The sequence below is a fragment of the Plectropomus leopardus genome, chromosome 13, assembly GCF_008729295.1.
Source record: "Plectropomus leopardus isolate mb chromosome 13, YSFRI_Pleo_2.0, whole genome shotgun sequence".
Classification (NCBI taxonomy): domain Eukaryota; kingdom Metazoa; phylum Chordata; class Actinopteri; order Perciformes; family Serranidae; genus Plectropomus; species Plectropomus leopardus.
In genome coordinates this window covers 24,749,043-24,773,683 of record NC_056475.1, presented here as the reverse complement: position 1 = coordinate 24,773,683, position 24,641 = coordinate 24,749,043, and the positions used below count along the sequence as shown (strand labels likewise).

The 24,641-nt window shown below is 39.4% G+C and overlaps 1 protein-coding gene across 2 annotated transcripts; it reads right to left on the bottom strand.

The window, feature by feature from the left end:
* Positions 1–11,789: 11,789 nt before the first annotated feature.
* cchcr1 (coiled-coil alpha-helical rod protein 1) lies at positions 11,790–22,196 on the bottom strand. 2 transcript variants are annotated; one of them, XM_042499379.1, is made up of 19 exons: positions 21,857–22,196; positions 20,995–21,289; positions 20,724–20,891; positions 20,475–20,592; positions 20,048–20,242; positions 19,717–19,880; positions 19,504–19,618; positions 19,185–19,295; positions 18,460–18,603; positions 17,674–17,784; positions 17,302–17,408; positions 17,041–17,153; positions 16,869–16,941; positions 15,785–15,903; positions 15,480–15,668; positions 13,236–13,337; positions 12,937–13,070; positions 12,721–12,862; positions 11,790–12,626 (listed from the first exon to the last, which is right to left on the bottom strand). In XM_042499379.1, the coding sequence occupies exons 1-19, from the start codon at positions 21,924–21,926 to the stop codon at positions 12,496–12,498; spliced, it is 2,601 nt and encodes an 866-aa protein (XP_042355313.1). In that variant the 5' UTR covers positions 21,927–22,196; the 3' UTR covers positions 11,790–12,495. The 2 variants fall into 2 exon arrangements, with proteins under 2 accessions (XP_042355313.1, XP_042355314.1); XM_042499380.1 differs by lacking the exon at positions 20,048–20,242.
* Positions 22,197–24,641: the final 2,445 nt, after the last annotated feature.

Sequence of the window (24,641 nt, the reverse complement as noted above, 5' to 3'; positions counted from 1 at the left end):
CTCAGATGAAATCATGATATTGTACTTTGTGTTATGGTGCCCAAGGTCAGGGCTGCAATAAGTGGTGTGAAGCTTCCCAGAAAGGTCAGGAGATAAAGGGAGAGCGCTGAGTGCTGTAAAACTTCACGATAAAACCTTTCATGTTTCATTTTCTGAAGGCTTCCTGTAAATTGCCTGTATTTATGGCTCAACATAGTTTCAGCAGCAGTGAGTGCTCGGAGCCTCTCAACATGCCTTGTCTTACAATACAGACCGGCAATTTATTGCTCCTCACTTGGACAGTGTCTCTCTGGTCTTCACCATTTAAATCCTATTTAATTTGTTTTACTTCTCATAATTACATGGCAATATTTCAGCCCCAAACAAATAAACAGAAGAATTACCACTCAGGAATTTCAGCAGACAATTTAGGTAGGGTAATAATTTGGGTTCAGAGCCAGGGAGTTCATCAGTATATGAACGGGTTACAGTATTGAGTACAAAGGCTGCTGCGGGCAGACAAAAGTCAACATAAAAGGATTTCTTTGGAGCAGCTGAGTGAACAACCGCAGGGTGCAGATGTGTTCACCACGACACCAGCTAAAGCTGACAGCTCTGAGTAATCAATCCATTACAGCGTTTCCATAGCAGATGATGTCTCTGTGTTCGACCGACACGTGAGAACTATTGAACCAAGATGGACACTCAAATAAAAATTAATGTACAAATTATCGTACTGTCTATGGCATTTTTTTCTTTTTTTGCAGTTCTCTTCTATAACCCTGATTCCAAAAAAAAAAGCTGTGATGCTTTTTCGACCTATATTCAATTAAATCAGTACAAAGTCAAGATATTGAGTATTAAGTATTAAGTATACTTAATCTGAATTTGACACCTGCAAAAAAAGTTGTGATGGAAAGTAGACATCACTTTATTTTATGGGATCTTTTAAAACAAGTTTACAAAAAAAAACATTTGAGGTCATTTTTTATGTCTCATCCATTTTTTGTCGGTTTAGAATATCCGACTTTGGCAAGGATTGCACAAGTTATAATGCAATTTTAATCAAGAAACAAATTAGTGACTGATACAGTATCATTACTTATTCATGTATCACTGCGTGTCTAAGAGCATGTTCATCATCTTAATTTTGCATGTTTAAATGCTGACTAGAATTTATCATGGAGAACAGCTGAGGGTGATGGAAATGTCCAGATGACACCGAGAGCATCCATGTCAAACGTTCTGAGAATACGGGAACATTTTCTGTGTCAAGACTAACAACATTACAAGAGAGTAAAGCTCATTTGGGTATTAAAAAAAGGAACATTCTGAGGGTCCACATGATCAGGCTCTTATTGACGGTCTTTGGAGCAGCTCCAGACTTTACACACGGTGACATCACAGGTTTGAGACATACTACTCTGGTTTCTGGCTTTGAGAGAGAGAGTAGCTCCTGTACATAAATATTGATTAAACTTCCCTCGGCCATGAAAATAACATACTGGAATTCTGAATTTAGGGAGTGATCCCCTTTAAGTCATAAAGTACTGAAATTATGGCGCTAGAGGAAAAGTCAAGGAATGACTAATAGACAGACCTACATCGGCAATTAAAAATACATGCAGCCAGCGTGACTACAAGTAAAGCCGCCAAGACAAAGAGAGACTTTTTGGGAAACACACTGACTGGATTCACTCATCCAATGAACACAATCAGTACAGTCAAATGAAATATGTTCATCTTTTACTCAGTTCACATTAGTGCATTTTAATCCTGCAGCAGATAGGTGATTTAGTGATTTTTAGCCATTAAAACCTAAATTCAAATTGTGAATCTATAATGCACAGTATATAAATGTTCCTGTTAATATATATATATATATATATATATGTGTGTGTGTGTGTGTGTGTGTGTATATATATATATATATATATATATACTGCGCATTTAGGAGAATACAGGCTGGTGGTTTGCCACTTATAAGTAGTTAAAATCAATTGAAAATGTCCTGGGAGACAACGTTAAGAGGTGTTAACAGCACAAATGTATATGTGTTATTCACCCGTTATTTAGCCAGAAAGGCCTCATTGAGATACAACATAACTTCTGCCAGGGAGTCCTAGTCAAGATGGGCAGCAAAAACAAAAGGTTTTATATACAATTACAAATAGAGACAGATAGCATTACAAAAAAAGCTAAAACTAAAACACAACAACTTACACAAAACAGACAGAAAAAGACTAATGGCACTTATTTAAAGCAATAATATTACTCTGTAAAAGCTAATTTTAAAGCCTTTTTGATGGTAAGAGAGGCTAAAGATTCCAAGTTTAGTATGGCTTGCAGCTCAAAACAAGCTTGAAGGGTGTGGAGGGTAAAGGCAGATTTACTCAACTCTGTACAGGTGGTTGGAAGCAGGAGGAGTTTTTTTATCTGATGATCTAGTGTTATAGCTACTGGAGTAATGTGCCAGTAAACTGGATATGCACAGCGGTAATTTGCAATAAAAAATTAGCTTTAACACAGTGAAGTTCATTGAACATTTTTTATGACTGACTATAATGCTAAAAAAATACTGAAAAAAAATGTTTTTGTCTTTTTATGCAGTAAAAGAAAAACAAAAATAAGAACCTAACTTTGGTCTGAGTTTTTTTAAGAGCTTATCAATATGGACACCAAAGGTCAACTTGTCAGACTTAGTGAGGAGACTTTGCTCAGAGCCTGGCGGCAGAATTTCGAACAAACTGAACATGATTCAAGGGTGACGTGTTATGTAAGTAGAAAGTGCATCACAATAATCTAAACAGGTTGTGACAAAGGCATGAGCAGCAATGTGAAAATCCTTGAATAACCCAGCTGAAGCTCTGATAAGACGCTCACTGAATACCCGGGATGACTTCAGAGATTCTGTAGCTGATCTCAGTCACTTCCCACACATCCACACTAAGCTGGAGCAAATCTGCAACAAATCATGGGGAAAAATCCCAAACTTCTAATGCACCAAGCTGACATAGACTGAACACTGTACACACAGCTCATGCTGCATAAGGAAGGCATTCAGAACCGAACGTGCATTGCAATAAGATACTGCTCTTCTGTATTACTTTTTAATAAAAGGATAATACTGTGATGAGCCAGGAAGGGCCCATTAGCTGGTGCATTTATTCCAGCTCCCTGTCAGATGCTGATGTTGGATGTCGGGCATTCTCTCTAATTCAGTACGGATATATAATTGAGGCTGCAACTTACAATTATTTTCAATAGCGATTAATCTGCTGATTATTTTCTTGAATTATCTTTCAATTGTTTTGTCTATAAAATGTAAGAAAATTGCCCATTACAATATCCCACAGCCCGAGAAGATTTGTCTTATTCTGTCCAACTAACAATTGTAACTAAGTATCCAGTTTAATTATGTAAAATCATCTAATCCTCACAACTGAGAAGCTGCAAACAGTAATTATTTGTTTTTTGCTTTTAAAAAAAATGGATAAAAATGACTAATGACTAATTCTTTCTTCAGCTCTAACTGTAATAACAACTTGCTAGCTGCTCTCACAAACTACTGGCAATCACATTGGTTCTTGGAGAGCACGGCGTCCTAGATTTTGTTTCTGTTCTATAATAAATTTGCTGCAAACTTTTAATCTCCAGTCATGTAAAGAACCACAAAGTTTGTATATCAATTACCCGCTGCATTACCTGAAATTTGTAAAGAAAACATTTTTTAATCACATGCCATGTGAAGATGAAGTCATAGGGATCCACATTTCACAGCAGTTTGACAAACACTCACATGATTCGTGCAGTATAACACAAGTCTCATTTACCAAACCGGCTGTCTGTGACTTCTGTTAGCTGTGCATAAATGAAACTGTAAGTGTTACCTTATTTATACTACAGGTCCGTCATAACTGAATCATGAAAACATTGCTTGACGACATGGTGGTGTAGAGGTTAGTGCTGTGGACTAACAGCAGAAGGGTTGGGGCAAGGTTCAGACCTTAGAGAAGGGGGACCCATGTGTGCAGACTTAGCATGTTCTCCAGGTTCTCCGACTCCCTCCCACAATCCAAAGACATGCAGGTCAGGTTAACTGGTGACTCTAAATTGGCCCTAGATGTGAATTTGAGTGTGAATGGTTGTCTGTCTCTATGTGTCAGTCCTGCAATAGTCTGGCAACCCTGACTTTCACCCAATATCAAATGGAATAGGCTCCAGCCCCCCCACAACCCTTAAGAGAATAAGCGGTTATAGCTAATCAATAAATGAATGAATAAAATGTTGCAATTTAAAGCAATACCACCTGCAAGTAGTGCGACCTGAGCATTACTGAGCATGCACATGCATATGAGGTCAAACTCACACACCTGCCCAGGCACGCTTCTCTGCTTTTAATGAGACTGTTTGTGCTGACATGTTATAAATCACAATGTTAAAACCAAAATGCATGTTTGGTAACTATAGTGAGCATACAATTGGATAAATCAGAGTTGCCTGAGAGTTTGTAAACAGATGTTATGATACACATGGACCCCATTTACTTCAATTCATGAAGGCTGTTTGCCTCTTTTTTTGAATTCTCCTTTCACCGTGGAGGTATGTGTGTAAAAAAAAAAACAAAAAAAAAACAAAACACATAAAACACACTAAGAAATCATATGAAAAATTGTCATTTTGTGGGTGGAGTATTCCTTTAAGATCACTCACCAAGTATACTGATACTGAATAAGACAACATGATTTGTTACATGGTAGGAAGTTTATGCTTCCTTCCAGAAAAGATCCTCCTGCCTCATTATGCAATATACAGTTTAATGTTATCTGTTATGACCTTTATGAGTAGATCTCTGAGAATTTCTGCTAAGCCTTTTACACCAAAACCTATATATGCTATTAACAGTTTTGCAATGATTTAACCTCATTGTTTGCAAAATCTGTTTAGTTGACTTTATCCTACACCTTATAATACCTAACAGCTAATATTAGCATATCTGTTGAAAGAAGGGAAGTTCAATGCAATGTTCATTTAGAGGAATTAATTATGATGCTATGTTATCATTAGGCTCATTACTTCAAGTCAAAAACTGAAATGTATTTATTTTTGCATGCAGATGGCAGAACTGCTTTGGCGCACCACTATGTCTTTTCCTCTTGACATGATAAAAGACTGCGATAATACATAACTGAAAAGAGTATATTCCACTGGGGGTGGGGGGGGTCCACTTGTCCATTACTATATTGAGTGCGTAATTAAACTGTTACACGGCGATCCTCTCTAACAGAGCCTCAACTGATTCAAATTATATTTTGCAGAACAGATTGCTTGCAAATGGAGAAAAGGATGAAACGAAAGTCTAAAAATCTGGTAATTAGGAAGTCTCTTTTGAACAGCATGTTGGTAACCAGAGGGAGTGAAGGTGCAGCAGCACAGAATATTAATGGAAATTTGATTAAACATTCCCACGTCTTTAACCGAATATCCCACAGGCAAAGCGCTTACAGAACAAAACAAATTAGCCTGGCAGTTTTAATTATCAATGTTCTTTTTTCTCTGTTTCTGCCTGATGAGATCTCAACAACAGATGTTTTAAAGGACAGAGCTAACGTTAGACTTTCTGCCCTTTGGCTGACTTTCCATTGATATTCTCCGTAGTTCTCATTACCTCTAAAACTACGGAGTAAAGTTAAGTCCGCACACACTCTGCGGGATATTTCATGTGGTAATCTCATGTTTTAGTGTTATGTCAAATATTCAATCATAATATTCCGAAAACAAACTGTGAGCATGGCTGGAGAGTGCTGCAGTTATTTCCATTCTGCCTAAGCAGAGTGATGCCAGTGGAGGCTGATCCCAGTCTAAATTGCTTGTAATCTCATCCAACAGCAAAGCACTTTCTGAATGCATTGTTTACTGCCAACATTTCCCAATGATACAAACACAAAGAAAGTGGGGACTCCTGATGGTTTTTTAAATGTGTATTTTCGATGCTCAGCAGGGATTGCATATCTGCATGAGCACATTAAACGCTTAAACTGAGATGGTGAACAGGAGGCATCTGTGATGCTGATGGAAGTATTAAGATGATGAATTAAGGGCAAAACATAATGCTAGGTGCAACCTACACAAGTACAAGAAAGTTTTATTTTCAAAATGAGTCATTCATACTATTTTTCTTATAGAAGATCATCTAAGGTCTCTAAAACAGGTGGGCTACAAGTCTGCAAGAACAGGCAGGTACAAACTTTGAAAGGTTTTACGTGTGATGCAGAGGCGTGCTCTTATGCTTTATTCCAAAAAATGCACTATTAGTTTAAAAAAAGCATTTCAGATGTTTTCAAATATCAATACATATGTCAAGCCTATACACCAGTGATACTCAATTAAAGGCCCATGGCCAAACCTGACCTGCCAAGGGGTGCTGGGTGCCAACCACTTTCTTATTCACAGTGACAATAAATTGATTACTTTAAAGTTGAGTACTTGAAATGTAAATAAGGTGTCAGAGTGCATAAAAGCATCAGTACAGAGCATGTTCATCAAAACAGGTGCTAGGGGAGGATTCACAGGATCCCTGTACAAATCCAGGCTAACCCTCAAATGTCCTCAAACCCTAGAAATGTCCCTGCATGCACTTGACCTGTGCAAGGTTGCTGCAAATGGCTGCACGGGGCTGCTGGGACTTGATTTGCCTCTTGGCAAAGACGAGTGGGGACAGTAAACGTTGACAGGTTGGAAACAGGCAATGCATTTATTATGGCCCTTTATACTGGCAAATATTATTAATTTTTGTTTATGAACTGTCATTTTATTAAGGTGGACCCCAGGCAAAGCCAGTCGAGTTGTTAAAATTTTGGCAGCTAGTAGTATGGTATGTACAGGATGTACATACAGGATTTTCCTAAAAAAAATATGTAAATACTCATACACAAGTAATCCCTTTCAATCAAATTCACTCATGACCCAATAGAAGTGTGTGGCGACGCATTTTTCTGCCTGTATCGTCTTTATTTTCTATGCTAAGGATATTTATGGGCATGTGCCCCTAAAGCGCTCAGGTGGGATGAGAGCTTTAGATGCATCCAAGAGACACAGCACCAAAAAAATGCAAATATAGTGAGGCAGAACAACAAATAAGAGTGAATCTAGGGTTGGCTTTTACTTTCACTTTTGCTGGCAAAAGTGTTAGAAAACAGTAGAAAACAACTGCATTACTTGAAGAAATCTTGCGGATTGAAGTTTCTATGCAGGTGTTACTCTTGACATACTTTGATTTCAATAGCTTAGTTTGCACCCACAATAACGTGCATATAACCACACAGCTTCTTCCAAATGACTCATCAATTATGATAAAGTGATTCCACGTCAGCAAAAATGTCACTAATCACAACTTTAATCAGGACTTTGCCTGATTAACATTTCCATGTATTAGTTTTTAGAGCAGGTAAAACAGGGCCAAGGGCCTTTTTGTTTGTCGCAGTGTGGTTATAAAAGGTGAGACATTTCCTTCATGACATTTGTACAATCATTCTTGCGTCTGGTAAACAACACCAGCACTGCACCACTGCATTTCAAATTGCACTGATCATCCCAAAGGGAAACTGCAATTACAGCCGCAAACAAGGTGACTGATTGGCACAGGTGGAGACCTCATCAGGCACAGATGACGACATGTTTACTGAAACCATGTTGAAACCATGTTTTTTGCAGACGTCTGGCTTCAAGCTCTTTTTTATTGATCTGAAATGTGTGTAAAAACTCATAACATACTGTGCTGTAATTTTCTTCCCTGATAAATGTTTTTAATTCCCGATGCTCTTGGTCAGAAAACTGAGTAAAAGAGTATTTTTATCATCTACTTTAGTCAGTGTTTTGAGGTCACTCTAGTTTATCAATGATATTCCACAAAAAAAAAATTATAAGAATAGTTTTGCTTCATTTCCACCAACTACAGGGAAATATTTACTGTTGCTGTAGTTTGAAGAATGGACACTTCAGTATACTGCGACCGTACAAACAATGCCCCACATTGCCTACATCTATAAATAGGGATACTTGGCTTCCTTTCCTCGCCCTGCTCCTCCGTGGCTGCTGCTCTACCCTGTAGCATGGCCTGCCACAGCAGTGCACAACAATCCACCACGCTCTGATGCAGCGTGCAGCACTGGTGGTCAACCCCCCTGACTTACTGGATTACATCAACCTCACGCACTGCTTCAAGTTTGCTCTGACCTCCGGCCTGCAAGAACTTTGCAAAGATGCAAACTAAAGAAATAATGGGGGGGGGGGGTTATAGCTTGTAATCCTCTAATCTTACAACTGCACAGGACTTAGCATTCCAGAGTGCACATTTCTAAATTAAATTATTAAATATTAGTGGTGGCAAAGAACAAGGCAGATTACTGTTATCTTCTATAAAACATGTTTGAGGAGCAACACTAATGTCCTTGAGAGAATAAACAGTGGTAAAAATTAACCAGTTTTATGGATTTTTTTGTCACATATTCCAGTCACTGGCTGTAGCTAACTTGAATGAGGACTGATCCCAAGAGGACTTGACTTTGGGGACATTTGGCAAAGTGTGACAGAACGTTTTTACAGTCAGATGATTAAGTTTCCACAGCACTTCAGACACGTGAAGTTTAACTTTGGCTATGACAGAAGTTTATCAAGCGAGGGAATCAGACAGAAAACTTGACAGCAAAGAGTTAAGCAATAAGCTGTGCATTTATGCCTTAAATAAAGCATCAAGCTAATCTTGCAATAGAAAGCTGATCATCTGTTAAAATGAGATCAACCATTATCAAACCCAAGCAGGGGAGTTTGGTTGTTGCAGCAGCCAAAAGACAGTAAGAGTACTAGAGAAAGTAAATCAATAGGTAGAGGTGAGAGGTGAGGAGCCATGGAAAAGTTTTGCTGAGAGCACCTGACCTTTAGCAGATATTCCTCAACAGGACAACACAGCACTCTTTTTCCATTCCCAACCTATTTGTAAGAACTGATTTCTACATGTTGTCTCATAAATATTTGATGCAAGGTTCAGCAATAATAAGGCCATTAATCATTTAGTGAAAATAAACCGATAACATTAAGCGAAAGGGCAAAATTCTTTCTACAACATCCCAACAGTGGAAAGAACCTGCAGGTCAGCTTATACCAGAAAAGAAGTGTATAGGACTGAACCTTGATGCAGACACTTGATGACAGGCAGGGCCGATGACAGCAGATGTTCGGATTTGACACGCTGCACTCTGACAGCACAGTATCAGCCTCAGAACCAGAGGAAGGAGGGTTCATACACCAACACACAGCGGTCACAGAACTGGTTTAAGGTCAGTTGTCACATTTCAGCAAAACAAAAAGATGCAAAGAGTAACTGTATACGTCTAAGAAAGTCTGTTTCTGATCTGTTCATAAATTTTATGATTATTCAAGTACAACACACGTTTTAACATAGCATGTTAGTGCTGCTTGGAGTCAGATATGTAAAAAACACAGTTGCTTGGCACGTTAGTTTGCTTGAACCGCTCATTTTACATTCCATTAATTCTGAATTGTGAATAAAAATCCTTTGGGAGCTTATTGATTGGTTTTTATTACCTCATTTGCTTCATGTCTTGTCTGGATTGCAATGCTCTACTAAATTATTCATCAGGTTAACCATGGTATTCACTTGCCACTATGCAATTCTCTGCACATTTCTGAGGCGGTCAAGATGGATAAATGCATTTCTTCAGGCTGTATGCTGTAATGCATATTTTTGCAACACGTGGGACAGAGCAAAAATATTTGCATTGTGCTTCAAGTTTCTCACAAGAATTGTGTTTGTTTTTCTATTGTGGAGAAACAGCATTAAGTGGTTTTGGACATGTTATCTGTTTAGATTGATTCAAGAAGTAATTACAGATAATACAGATGGTAGGTTTCTTTTCGTTATATGTGCATATAGGCACTCTCACTCATTCTTGGCCTGTTTGAAACTGCAGGTAAGAATCACATGTATATCCTTAAGAAATCATCCACTGTCTTCTATAATACTCCAATGAAGAAACTGCACTTTACAAAGTATAGCTCAAAACAATGCTGGAAATCACTGTATGAGTTGCTCTCGCCTTTGACAACATCGCCCTCTGCTGGTTTTAAACTGCCATGGTGACTTATGATTTATTTTACGTAATTCTTTTTTTTTATCCCAGCAGTAGGCTTAAAATTTGCAGTCATGACTCACAATCATTTATATAACAGTGGCATTGATATGACACTGCTTCTGCATAAATGTATGATGTTAATGCATGATGGGATCCAAAGTACTTCTCACAAAAACACAAATGTTCAAAGATTAGATATTAGATTGCGTGTAACATCTCTTTAAAATTACCCACCATTATACAAGCAAGTTTGGACCGTTCATTATTCCTTCACTGTGTCATCGGTGACATTATTGATTTTTGGATCAGTGGCTTAATATACAGCACAATACAAATTGTATAGTGCTGTTTTGCAAACTCTTAAGCAGCAGATGTAAGCAAGAGTGCACTGCTGAAATCCAATAATATTCTTTTAAAAAATCTAATTTGATGCATTCATCCTGCGCTTGCTGTGATGAATTACCTCTCCAGAAATGAGTGTGTCTCTGCAAATTATATTTGATGCTCTTTGAAAACACTAATAAAGTCTCGACTTTCCTTCTCTATTTTCGCTCAGCTCTCCCTCCGTGAGATGTTTTCACCCAGAGGCTCCAAACTTTGAACTACTGCAAAATGTATTAGCACTCATGACAACATGACAAATAGCACAATTATCTGGTTCATCATGATGTTTATCATCATCCATCCTGTGATTGCAGAGTCATTTTAAAATTGACCTCTATTAAGGGACTTCAAATAGAAAATATTGATTTCTTCAACACGAAATCATACAGGTCTTCCCATTGTCCCTATGTAATATATATAGTGACAGGGCAGATGCACCAATCACATTAAAAGCTGCTTTTTCATATCAAAGCCCAAGCCCTCAGCTAACTATAAACCTGAGAAATACCAGTGCATTTTAAAGTCAAACTTTAAATGCAAAAATGTCATTTTATTTAAAGATTTCACCTATTAAAAACAATGCTATATTTGTTGCTCATCTTTATATGGGTTTTGACTTTGCTAATGGAAATTAGCAATGGTAATAAATTGAGAGTTTTATCAAATCATGGATTGCTTCATCAATATTTTGCAAAACACGCCAGAAAATTGCAACATGAAAGACTTTATTAACTCATACCAATAAAGACTTGGACCATCACATAAACTTCCACCATCAAAGTCAACAGATGAGACTTCCATTCACATCAGCAGAACGAGAACTCTATCAACCGAGTTATTTTTTCTTTGATATCCGATACAATCAAACGGCAACCTGAAAAATGAAGCCAAAGCCGAAGGGCTAAAAACGGCAGTTGAATCGAATGGCCACTTGAGGCTGGCTACAAAACAGAGTCAATCTTCACAGACCCCCATGTTGAAATGCCTAACTTTACACAAATAAACATATTTACAGCCTGGTACTAAATATATGCTTTTGGTCTCTACAGCTAATATCAACATCAGGGATAAGTATGCGGGGGGTGAATTTTTATATAACTCACCCGTTTACATTTTATTAAGGTCCAAAGTTATGCAATACCAAGTCAGATTAAGTCAGATCCACCCCTCACTCCTCCACAGCGCCACCATATAATCCAAATATGGTCGCTTCTGGCTCCAAAAATCCAAGATGGCGGCAGCCGAAATGCCAAACTTGAGGCTCCGTAACAGCAGTCTTCAAACCAATGGGTGATGTCATGGTAGCTATGTCCATTATTTTATAGATGGATGTGGATTTTTATCTTGTGCTAACATTGACAAATCTAGTCTCATATTTGCATTTATTTAAGTCATCACAAACTCTCCAATTATTTGTCAAAAACATAAATTATTTTATTCTATATGTAGTATAAATATATATTTTAAGCATTTCATCGATTTGATTAGAATAATTCAAACTCTTTTGGGGCCAGTTTTGAGGGGAAATATAATTTAAAATGAGTAAAAGAAATTTAAGTGCAGAATACAGCCTTACTGGTGAGGCGATTTAGTCCAAGCAAGAGAATGAAAAAAAACAGGTTATTCTGCAACTGAAACTCTAGCTTTTCGCATAAACATCTAAACCTTTCATTCCTTTAGTTTAAAGACTCGCCAATGTCTGTCCAGTATTATCTGTAAAAAAAACAGTCCCCCTGGGGACATACGTAGAAAAAGTACGGAAGAATTTTATAAACTTGAATTTATGTTTGTATTAAATTAAAGCCGTCTGTACTAGATAGCTATAATTCCTCTCAGACACCCCGTAGCAATGACATGCTTGGTTTTCTGATATTTGGCTCAAACAAATTGTTTCCACTGACTGTATTTTTTTCCGACACTGCCCACCTTTTTGTACAAATGAAAGGTGCGTTCACTGGCTCCAGTGAGTCATCATCAGGTATCAGCTGTGCAGGCTGCCTGTGGATGGTCCCACGCTGTCACTCTGTCCCTCCTCCTCCGCAGAGTCTTCAGAGCTGTTTACCACTGCAGCACTGAGAGAATGGAGCTCCTCCAGAACAGACAGAAGTCTCTCTGACAGGATACAGACAGGCCATCGGTCAGATCAATCATGTCTGTGTAAATGTTAGGACGTGTCTGACGCATGATGAGTTAGGACACTGCTCACCGTCTGCAGGTACTTTTGTTCCCACGGAGCGACTATTCTCTGACGGTTTTTCTCTATGTTCTGCGGAAGCCGCAGAGCTTTGTAGAGCTGTTGTGTGAGCTCTTGTATATTCACTTGTCAGCCCTCTCTCTGCAACATTGGCCTGGAACAGATACAGGTCACAGGAGGTCAGACAGAAACATTTTCACAACCGTCTTTTGCTTTTAAAATTCTTACCAGCAGTAGTTTTTTGTCTCTTTCTGTCTCCTTGAGTTGTTTATTCTGGACTTCCCTCTTTGGGTGTTGTCGGGTTTCTCTCATCTCGTTGTGTTTCCTTGCTGCCTCTCTCTCAAACTGCCGCAAAGTCATAACTGCAAGAGACAACACAGACAGATCAAAAGCCACAGGGAAATGCTGCTATATACTCTGTAAACAATAGCAATCATATTAGATCACTGTCTGCATTACAGAATGACTTCAGCCCCCCCTACGATAAGCTGCTGTGGGCTGAGATAGCATGGTGCTAATCCTGCTACCTGCTTTGGTGTGTTCTCTCCTGGCAGTATTGACTTGAACCTCCATCTCTCTCAGCTTCTCAGCACAGCAGTCCTCAATCTCAGACACTCTCTCCTGCAGGGCTAAAGGGGAACAAAACAAATGCACCACTCCTCAATACAGTATCTCACACACACACTGGAAAACAGAGTTTAATGTATTTTTATGTACTTTTGGCGATAAACTGGATTTTATTGCATCTGTTTGTAAATTTTCATAGACTGCAAGACCTCCACAACCAAGGAGTTGATCAAATAAATTCCAGTTTCATCAGTTTTTTACAATCCAACTCCTACAGCACATAAAGGACTACAACACAGCAGAAGCCTAACAATCAGAAAAAGCACCTCTTGTTTTTTTTTTGGGGGGGGGGGGGGGGTTAATCAAAGCTACAGTCTAACATTACTTCACCTTTTCTTTAAATAAGAACAGAGGAATACACAGCAAAGCTAATTATGACCTAGAAATTAAAGCTGGAGTGCAGGATTTTTACATCTAAATGAACATCGGTTACATTCAGGTCCTCGCCAAACACATACACACAATGCTGATCAAACTGATCCCCACCTGGAAAAACTGTGTATATTTCACTGGAGTCCTGGTGTATGTGGAAACTTTCAAAGAGATGCATTTTTATGTCAACCAGCCAAAGCAAAACAGGGCAAGAAGGGCGAGAGATGATAGTGACAGAGCACGAGTTTGGTGACAGCTATGGAGGCAAATTCTGAGGAACAGAAAGAAGTTTCTGGAGTGGATGCTCCAGAAAAAAAAAAACAGCATTCAGAGGACGGATAAAAATCTAAGAAGAATGGTGCTCTCCTAGGGGCGGGGGACATGCGGCGGGCTCACCTACAGGCATGTTATAGGCATGTACTAGTGGTTGAAAAATTATCGGCCTGACCGACATTTTTGGGTATCTGTATTTTTTTTTTAAATGATCGATGATAAAAATTAATTAATTAATTAATTAAAAAGTGCAAAGAAAGCGAGAGTGTGCATGGGAGGAACTTTATATTTATTCATTTTCTATTTAAATTTTCACTTGACTTTATAAAAAAAGGTGCTGAGATCTTGCTGTATATGATGTTGAACATTTCAGTTTTAATGAAACATTTGCTAAAAGCATTTAAACTGAGTTTTGTGTAGGAGTTTGTTATATTCCAAATTCCAAATGTTAACAGAAAGATTTTCATTTTTATTGTAAATTTATATGAGTTGCAAATATTAGTTATCGGTCTCATTACCTAATGAAAATCTGTATCAGTACTGGCCCTGAAAAACCCCTAGCATGCACGACAGTGGTCTTTACCCTCTGGCAGTGAGAGTAATTACACAAACAAAGTCCCACACTCTCACTTTAACAGAAATTAAATTCAGCAGTCTGAAACTGATATCTGCGTCATTAAAGCAGCTATACTCAATACTTTTATGTTACCAATGGATACCATGATGCCATGTATATGAATGGAGTAAATCACAACAACAAACCCACAGAGAAAATGATTACTTTACGCTTCCCCTCAACTTTCATGCCATTGTTTGTTTGTTTTTATTAGCCCACAACTTTACTGTTTTAGTTCACCCACTGCACACTACATCTCCAACACCAAACAGACCCAGGTAGCAACTTACTGGTAAAAATAGCAGAGCATTTAGCAGCTAAAGAGCCAGATATTTCCCTCAGGAGTAGGTGTAAAGCAAAACACAGTTAAGAGGAGAGTGGATATTGAACTTGCGTTCATCAGGTGGGCACAAATAAGACTACAAATCAATGCTAATGATGCTCTCTGACTAGTGGATGTGTGTGTACACAGGCAACTGATGCCAACAAATTCGGCATATTTACTTAAAAAGTGGCAACATGCTTTTTTGAACATACAGGGGCCACCTGACGACATACGACAGAAAAATTGTGACCATATCCTAACGCTGGTTTAAAGCCAAGAAGCACCCAGGCTGAATCTTTGAACCAACTGGAAAAAGAGGTATTAGGGAAACTCAGTAACTCTCCCTGATCAGCTACTGTCAAGGTGCTCTTGAGCATGTCCTTTAATCCCTAAGTGCTCCAGTGGAGCTACCGAGGAGACCGCAGTGGCCAGGTGTGACTATGTGGACACTGTGACGAAGGGCATTTCTGAAATAGAGCAGGAGTGCTTAGTATGCTTTCCTTGGATAAGTCAAGGCTGAAAAAACAGTCATGCGGCTTAAGGTAGCTGCTGCCTCACCACGTTCGCTGTGCTCCTGCTGGTTGAGCAGCTCAGAGCGGAGTTTCTCCAGGTTGACCTTGCTCTCCTGCAGCTGGGTCTGGATCTGCTGCAGGCTCTCTTCGGCCTCCTCTCTGCCAGTCACAGCCTGCCGGACCTCCACCGAGCTCTGCTCCAGCGCCTGCTGCGGCCGGCTCAGTTTGCTTTCATCTGCGGAGGATGTACAAATGGTAAACTGAGTCACATACATTGCCAAAACATAGATACCAAACAGATAAACAGATAATGTGTTATAATAAGGTGTTGGGAGTTGTAAGGGTGCTCACACTGTTCTTTGAGATCAGCCAGAGCTTTCTCGATGAGCTCGGGGGTTCTTTTGAGCTCCTGTGTGAGCTTGTCTCTCTCTTCACACACCAAACTAAGCTCTGTCTGAAGGTTTGTGATGCTGCAGGGCAACACAGACAAGATGGCAGAGCAAATAAAGGAGCAGAAAGTCAAGCAGAGAGGCGGAGAAGCAACTGCATGGTGTATAACAGAGGAAGGCAAACTCTAAACTATTTTTACATGTAGACTAATAACCCAACAAACAACAAAACTGAATTTGCAAACCACCGTTGAATTGTTATGTTGTTACAGTGCATCTGCAAAATATTTGTACTAATAAAGCAGTATTGAAATCAGCCATATTCCCCTGCCATGTTTACACCCTAACAAAGCTGAAACAGATCATGTCATGTCAGTTTGCGTCTTGTTTTTATGCCTAGTTATTTGGACAGTGCAAACATTAAGCTTATAATAAGAATTCTTACTAATTCCCCAAATTAGTGCTGAAAGGGTTCTTGGATTAAATGAATTCTCTCATAATTAATGCACTCCAAGTCTGACCAGTAGTCATTCATTTTCATCATTTAGGAAGTAAAAGTACTGACACATCTGCTGTTTACAGCTTACAAAGTGCAAAGAGGTGCTCAGCTTTCTTCATTTCACATTTTAATTTGAGCGCTTTGGGTTTTGGGGCTGTTGATCAGAATAGGTAAGCATTTTTAAGACCTAACTCTGGGCTCAATATTATGCACATTTTGCATTTTGAATGACTTTTGCCATTATAGAGTAAATTATGTGATCAATTAATGTTAAAAAATGCAGTTAGTTGCAATGAAACACATCATTGCAAAACCTCTCAAAAAGCACATATTCACAAATATTTGTGAAAAGAAACATACACTACTGCAGCAATTTATAAATTCTTTGCACAAAGACTCATGTCAGTACTTAAATAAGAAAGCTGTTTTTCTAATGTAGTGGTTGGCTAACTTTATTGTACAGCCAGACACAAAAAGATATTCTTGCATTGGGTAAAGACTGTTTAGGTGCATTCATCATGTAAAAACGGCTGGTGAAGCATCATACCTGTCAGCAGCTTGTTCTGCCTGTTTACTGGCCTGCTGAACTTTCTGCAGAGCCGCCCTCCTCATGATCAAACCTGAAAAACAAAAACATTGTGACACACTTTCTTTACCATAAATATGCAATTCAAACTGAAGCACTGCAACCACACCATCAACCTCCAGTGTGACCGCACCTTGGATTGTCTCCACTCGTCCTTTTGCAAAGGTTAGCCTCTGGGTGAAGGCGTTGAGCCTTGATTGAGCTGCATCCACTTCTGCCGCCTTGCTTTCAAATGCCAGACTGAACCTGTAAGGCACAGCCAGGATGTGTGACAATAAAGCATTAACTTTAATGAATCTTTCAACAATGAGAAGAACAATTACCTTTTTTTCTTTTATGACTCTAATTTACCACCTAATCCTCTCATTGTTTAATCCAGATAAATGTGTTTTACCTTCGCACTGCCTCTGTCAGGATTTTTAGCTCAGCCTCTTCTTTCTGTCTCTGTGTCTGGAGCTGTGAATTTTCCTTTCGCTCCTGGGCCAAGTCCTGTTTCAAAGTCTGGGAAGAAAACCACATACATTTAATAGTGTATCGTATACCAGTTTACTGTGATGCTCAGTTTTGAGTATGTCGTCGTGCCCAGCTGCTGTTCTTAAAACCTCAACTGCTGTTGGAACCAAGCAAAGTTTTCATATCGTCAGCATCCTCTGCTGTGGTAAAAATGCAAGAGTGTTTATCACTTTCCTAAGGAGCCACAAATTTATTGTGCATCATCAAAATTTCAGACAGCCACGTAAATCACATCACTTGTTCTGGTACTAACCTCCTTTTCCACTCTCTCCAGGTCCAGCTCAGCTATCCTGTCATCAAGACTGTGCTGGAGTACACTAGCTCGGTGCTGCTCCTGCTGGAGCTGCTGCTCCATGAATCTGACCTAAACACACACAGAACCACATTTTAAACATAGTGGACATTATTTTTCTATGTCTGTCCTGGTTGCCATTTTAGGGGCTTCGTAGCTTCAGTGATAATTACCTGTGAATATTTAAAGCTACAACAGGACGTGACGGGACCTTGGGGAGGCAGGGGGCTAATAGCAATCAATCATTTTCATATACTCTAATCAACCACCCACATCCGAACCGACTGTAATAGGAATTAGCAGCACTGAGAGTGTGTGTGTGTGTGTGTGTGTGTGTGTGAGTGAGCGAGAGAGAGAGAGAGAGAGAGAGAGAGAGAGAGAGAGAGAGAGAGAGACAGAGAGTGAGAGAGAGAGAGAGACAGATAGAGAGAGGTAACAGATCGGCAAAGGTGGACTGCTATTTTTCTGTATATTATTATTAACTCAGAACACCACAGGTCAGGCCACATCACTACATGCAAAACCAAGTGCTTCACTACTGATGGCAGCCAGATAACTGTCAGAAATTCATGCCACCTGGTCCTTTTTTTCGCCATGCTGCCAATTTAATGCTTGAATTTGATAACTGCGCTCAGGACACTGGCGTAGTTTGTCTTAAATTTGCCACCTCCTTTCAATTTCCTCCACCATTTTGGTGGCAAAAAAACAATACAAAAATCAAAGCGTAACAGAAGACCATTTTCTTACCTTTGAAAGAAGTTCATCCTTCTCTCCTCTCAATTCAATGTCCTTTGAGCGAAGTTGGACACACAACTTGAACACTTTGTTTCTCCAGAGCTGCAGTACTTGAAGGTCATCAGATCCATTCTTCACAAAAGAGCCTGTCAAAGTCTTTTACAACACAAGCGTGTGGTAAAAATACACAATACTTCAGAAAATACATCATAGCATGAGTACCTGTTGCTCACAAATTAGTCTTGCTGTTTTCCATATCATACTTGAGCTTTTTCTTTTTTGAATGAAAGAATCATTTTTCCTTTCTACCCACAGCTACATCTACAAACTATCAGAGAAGAGTTTTCAACCAAAAGTGAAAAAATAAGCTTATATGTCACCTGCAGAGTCATACTATATATATATATATATACACACAACATTTGAATAGTGTTCAGCCAACTGAATTACTCCTGCGGGGCTTTGCCATCCTGTCAGGAGCTGCTTCATCATCAATCTTAAACCCTGTGGTCTGCTTTTCAAAATGGTCTGCAGGAGATCCATAAAGTGCATCCACACTTACTTACAAACTTTTAACATAAGACTAAAATGAAAACTTTACAGCCTAAAGTCAAGTGCACACAATGATGGGTAGCTGATCGGTCTGCATAGGGAGCCTGTAAGCAGCAGTGCTACTGCACACCATGTGTTATCAGCATACACCGGGCTTGTACCCTGGATTGCTATGTGACACTCACCTTATTCACTATTTTTTCTTCTTGGAGGGCGAGTATCTCATTCAAAGAGTTTAGCCTGACGGTCAAAAGCTCTGTGGTCATCTGAAGCGCAGCTTTCTCTTTGTTCAGCCTCTACAAAACAGATGATATGAGAAAGAAAGTCAACATTCTAGGATGAATTGTTATAACATTCACGTTAACTCATAAATGTAACACTTATTTTCTCCACAATGCTTTTTTTAACCTGCTGGGAAAAGAAAGAAATGAAGGGAGTTTTTTTCACTGTGCAATTAATTTACAGTAGGCTGATTGCAATCAATGCAGTTTATGTTGTCTTCACCTCGACAGCTTTATTTAATTGTTCCTTCTCTCCATTCTCTGGGGCGAGCTGGCCGATGTAATTTCTGAGGCTGTGTAGTGTTGCCGACTGTGTCTCAAAAGCTTGTCCCATTTGGCTGAAAAATAAACAACATCCCCTTCAAAAAATCAGTGAATCTGACTACAAAGTGCTACAAATGTTAAGTTCTCTTTGGTTTTATATTGAATGTGGCACCTTAAATGTTCTTTCAGCCCATCTCTCTCAGTAGATACCTCCATCAGAGTGCTTTTTAGCTGCAGCACTTTGGAGGTCATCGATTGAAGTCTGTCCTGTAGTTCACTGATTGTATTTCTTTCTGCACCCACCTCTGCACAGTGGGAAGCATTCAGCCGTTGCAGCTAAAAGTGAAGAGAGCCAAACAATGGAAATTTCAAGACATACAGATAATAAGGCGGTATTTTATTGACATGGGTTCTTGAATGCAGGGCCTTGAGCTGAAATCACTCAAATCAGTTGTCAAAAGTTTATAATTGTTTAAATTTCCTTGGAGATATTTGCCACACACCTCCACCTCCTGCTTCTTTTGCATTTCCTCCAGCTGTTCTGACAGTCGGAGAGTCTGCTGTTTGGCCTCCTCCGCAGCCTGTAACCTAGCCATCTCAGCCCTCAGAGCGAGCTCTTGGGCATCCTCTTTACTCCTCGCTAAATCTCTCCTCAGCTTTGTAATTTCATGACCAGATTCTCTCTTTACTCTTTCAAGCTGCAAAAAATAAAAATGTTCAATTGATTAAATCAAATCTTCATACATATTAAACTAATCATAGTAATACCTGCTAGATCAAAAACTGTGAAGTGACTGTAAAACTTTAAGAACACAAGACTACTAAAACAGCAGACTACAAACTGTAAAAAGTACAAGACACTAGTAACTCTCAGGTGATCTTCGTCAACATCAGTGTCAAAATGAAATGTTTTGTTGGTAAAAATATTACCTGAGAGCTCATTTTCTCCTTCTGTGCATTGCTGTGAGTGAGCTCTGTTCTGAGTTGGCTGAGATCAGTCTTTGCTTTACATAGCTCTTCACGCATTGCTTCCAACTCATGACTCTGTCTGTCGAAGACAGGATGCCATGTTAAGCATCTTCTAAATGACTCATCATTCATTCAGTGTTTATGTTCATAGACGTTTATCGTTACAACATGTGAAATACGTCGACTGCTTTACATAAGCATATCTCATACCTGTTCAGGGTGCTGTCTCTGTCTCTCATCTCTTCCCTGTGTCTCTCTGCAGACTCCTTTAGAGCCTCCACCTGGCCCTTCAGCCTCTCAGCATCAGCCTTGTGCTTTTCTGCCTCCTGACGCCACTCTGACTCCCATCTGGACCACTGCTCACTTCTCTCTGAACTTCTGTGTTTGAGGAAGAGAAGCTATTCATGTGCCCAATATACCACCTATTATTGACAGACAATAATAATACTTCTGACTATATAAAACATATTGTGAAGAACACCTTGCCCTACGGTCTGTCAGGTGATCCACAGGGATCCCTCCCCTTATGCTCTCCCCTTGTAATATCATGAGCCTCTGATTTTCTTTCCTCAGCTCCAAGATTTCCTGTTGTGACTGAGTGATGGCAAGCCATGGGTTGGCAGATCTGGGATCTCCTGATGGTACGGATGTCACACCTGGATTTATGCAGGAGATGTGTGGTGGTGTCCCTGCAATTTCAACACCTTTGTGTGCTCCAGCAGAGTGGACACTTGATGTGAAGTGCGATGGGGGTACTAGGTCCTCCTGCGTATTCCCTAAATAGCAAAGTAAATTATGTTTATGGGCGTGCATGCCTTAACAAGGCTAGTATTGTATAACTGTTAGTGGTCCAATGCCAATGGAATATTTCTGAAGTTTCCTAAAAAAAAACTGTCTTTAACACTGGACAGAAAGTTTCCAAGTTACATATGACAACTGTATTCCCCTACTTCTTGTTAACATCGTAAAACTTCAAATGTAAACCCAACGCCCAGTCACTTTTACTAGCCCGGTGTGGCTACATCGCATTTCACTATATTTCTAACTTTGCTGAGCAACAGTTTTGTGTGAAAGGAAACAAAAGCCCGTACCATATAGACGCCTGTCCCACATAGAAGCCAGTTAATTTCAGTGGTTAAATACGCAAATAACAGCACAGGTTATTAATTTAATTATTACGTTTTACGGTAATAAGTTAACGCTGAAGTTGACAACTGCAGACAAACTTAGCAAAATAAGCTACGTCACGTTGTAGGCTAACGTTAGCTAGCATCATCTTGAACTCAACATTTTGCGTTACGAGCAAGTGTAGACCAAAAATGCGTCTAAAACAACAAACTTACTGGAAACCGCTGGTGTGGTAAAGTCAGTAGGTACTATGAGCCTTTCTCTTCCCACGTTATGTCTCTCCATGTTCAGTACAAACGCTATTACTGACAGGAAGACGCGAACTAAACAGAGAAACAGTCCCGGAGTGTTTGGGTGCTCTTTTCGAGTTTATTCTCCCGCGGTCACGTCACTAGTGGTTGCCTTAGTTACGGTGTGCAACGGTAACCTCTTGAGTACTTTCCTTGTTCAATTTCTGCTGGTCAACTTTTCACGTTAAATTTACACGTCAGTTAAATCTCAAATACTCGAAGTAACCCGTCAAATATGTCTGTTTATTAACTTATTATAATGAAATGACTTATCAAACACAACTGCCAAATGTTACACTCGCGCTGTGCATCACGGGAAAGTGAAAGAAACTTCACCGGAATTTGTTGTCCTTTTCCCTGAGTTTTGTCTTGCAGGATGTCATTTCTCTCAGGCTGCCTTCAGATCTTACCCCCACCACGAAAACCCCGCATCAGCTATACTGGCTGGTGCTGAGTTAATCAGAGGCGTATCAAGTCAAGCACACAACCTCGGTATCGGCTTACCTGATAGCCGAAATTCAGGACAACGTAAACACACAGTTTCTTTGCACACGGGAGGAGCGTGCGAGTTTGACTGGCACACAGAAATGTCTGATAGAATGTCTGCGATAATTGCACATTTATTTGTGCGTTAAATTAATTATGGGGAATGTACCACTTTACTCTTCTGAATGTGGTTCCATTGGGCATGTCGACTACAATATCAATGCGATTTTGAGAGATATTAATGTGATGATCAATGTAATCTAATGAAAACCTATGATGAAGTTTTAATCTGAAACTGCTTTTTCTTGGACTCCTTCACCTGAAGAACACCCAGGGATATCTGATAACCAGACAATTTCTCCATGGTATTTCCAGTCCTGCAGCAAAAGCACCACTGAGCATGCTTTCGGGGCAACAAATACATGCAGCTGTGAATGGTTATTGGTTTAATGAGGTTTTGAAACTGAATTTTTGGTTTGAGGTGCATCTGTAAATATGTTACCTCCGACTGTAAAATGATCAGTATATGAATAATTTGCTTTAATTATGCATTTGTATATTTTGACAGATTGACACAGTCTGCAGTGATGCTTATTTTTGTGCTGTAAACCTTTAAAATGCAAACATGAGCTCACTTTCAAATGAAGGTCTGTATCTATTGCTTGTTAGATGAGTCAAGGTATATTCTCTCTTTAGAAGGCTATAATAAGCACTATAGCAACTATATTTTCATAGATCTTGTGTTATTTTCTTCTGGTATCTTCAGCAGCAGTTTCTGTTTGCTCTTACCTTAAGTATATCCTCTTCTCTACAGCTGCCTTGACCCACTTTCCCCCTGGGGTTCATTAAAGTTTCATATAATCTAATCTAATCTATTTATGGTGTGTTCAAGGAACAAAGAGGCATTTTAGGCTGATTCGTTTACATATAATGATACAATTGCAATACAATAGCACCAAAGAAAATAAAGTATAGAGGGTTCTACTTCAACAAATAATGTCAAAAAAAACAAAACATGTAAAAATACAAGTACACTGCCCACTGATGACAGAATAAAAAACTCTGGACCTTGTAAAATATCCATAACATATTGAAGTGGTTGTCGTAGGAGAGCAGTGGGAGTGCTGTGCATTATTTGGGCACGTTGTACCCTCCCAGCACTCAACAAACACTGCAGCAAGTACCAAAGAACAAAGCAGAGAAAAGGAGGGATCAGAGCCACCGGGAATCCAGAAATCAAAGACAACACTGACCCTTTTCAGAAAGAGGGCAGAATTAAGATGCAGCTCTGTTTCTTTGAAGGATACTTAAGAGCTAATCAAGGTGGACCTTTGCTGCCTATAGTGCATATGACAGGGAGGAGGAGCATTTTAAAGAAGGCAGACAGCAGGTTGAGACAGGATTTTAAATTGTCGAAAAAAATGCGGAATATGGCAAATAACATCCTCCTCCTCAGTCACATCCTCCAGCTCCTCCTGGGTGATCCCTCAAGGAATTCCCAGGTCACATGGGATATGTAATCCCTTTTTTTTTGTCCCCGGTCTGCCGGAGGGTCTTCTCCCAGTTGGATGCACCTTGGAGGCATCCTTATCAGATGCCGAAACCACCTCAACTGGTTCCTCTCCATTTTAGGGAGAAGTAGTTTTATTTTCGGCCCTTTTTGAATGTGTCCTTACCTGGATCAGGTGAGCCTCGACATGCTGAGACAGAAGCTCATTTTGGCCACTTGTAGCAGCAGTCTTGTTGTTTCGGTCACTATCCAGTGTTTTTAACCCCAGAGGCTGTGTCAGGTGGATTAGGACTTAGAATAAGATCTATAGGGTTTCATTTACAAGGAATTGTCTTGGTCTTTGTTTAATACAATACATATAAACATATTAAACCCGTTCAGATCCCTCCTCCATTCCAAGAAGCATCACTTTTCTGGGATGATTACTGATTACTCTCGTCTGACTTCACCCAAATGCACAAATGTATTTGGATTCTGTAAACCAATCGCAGTGTTCCACGACATCTAGAGTGGACTGCAGTAGAGACATGTGTTTAAACAGAGAACGATGCATTATAAGTTGATTGTATTAGTATTTCCATATATATATATATACATATATATATATAAAACACATAAAATATCATAATAAAAACAGCTAATGATTCACGAGTGTATTACAGTAGAAATCTTCTCTGTAAAACAATTGGATTATGAATGGGTGAAGGGGAAATA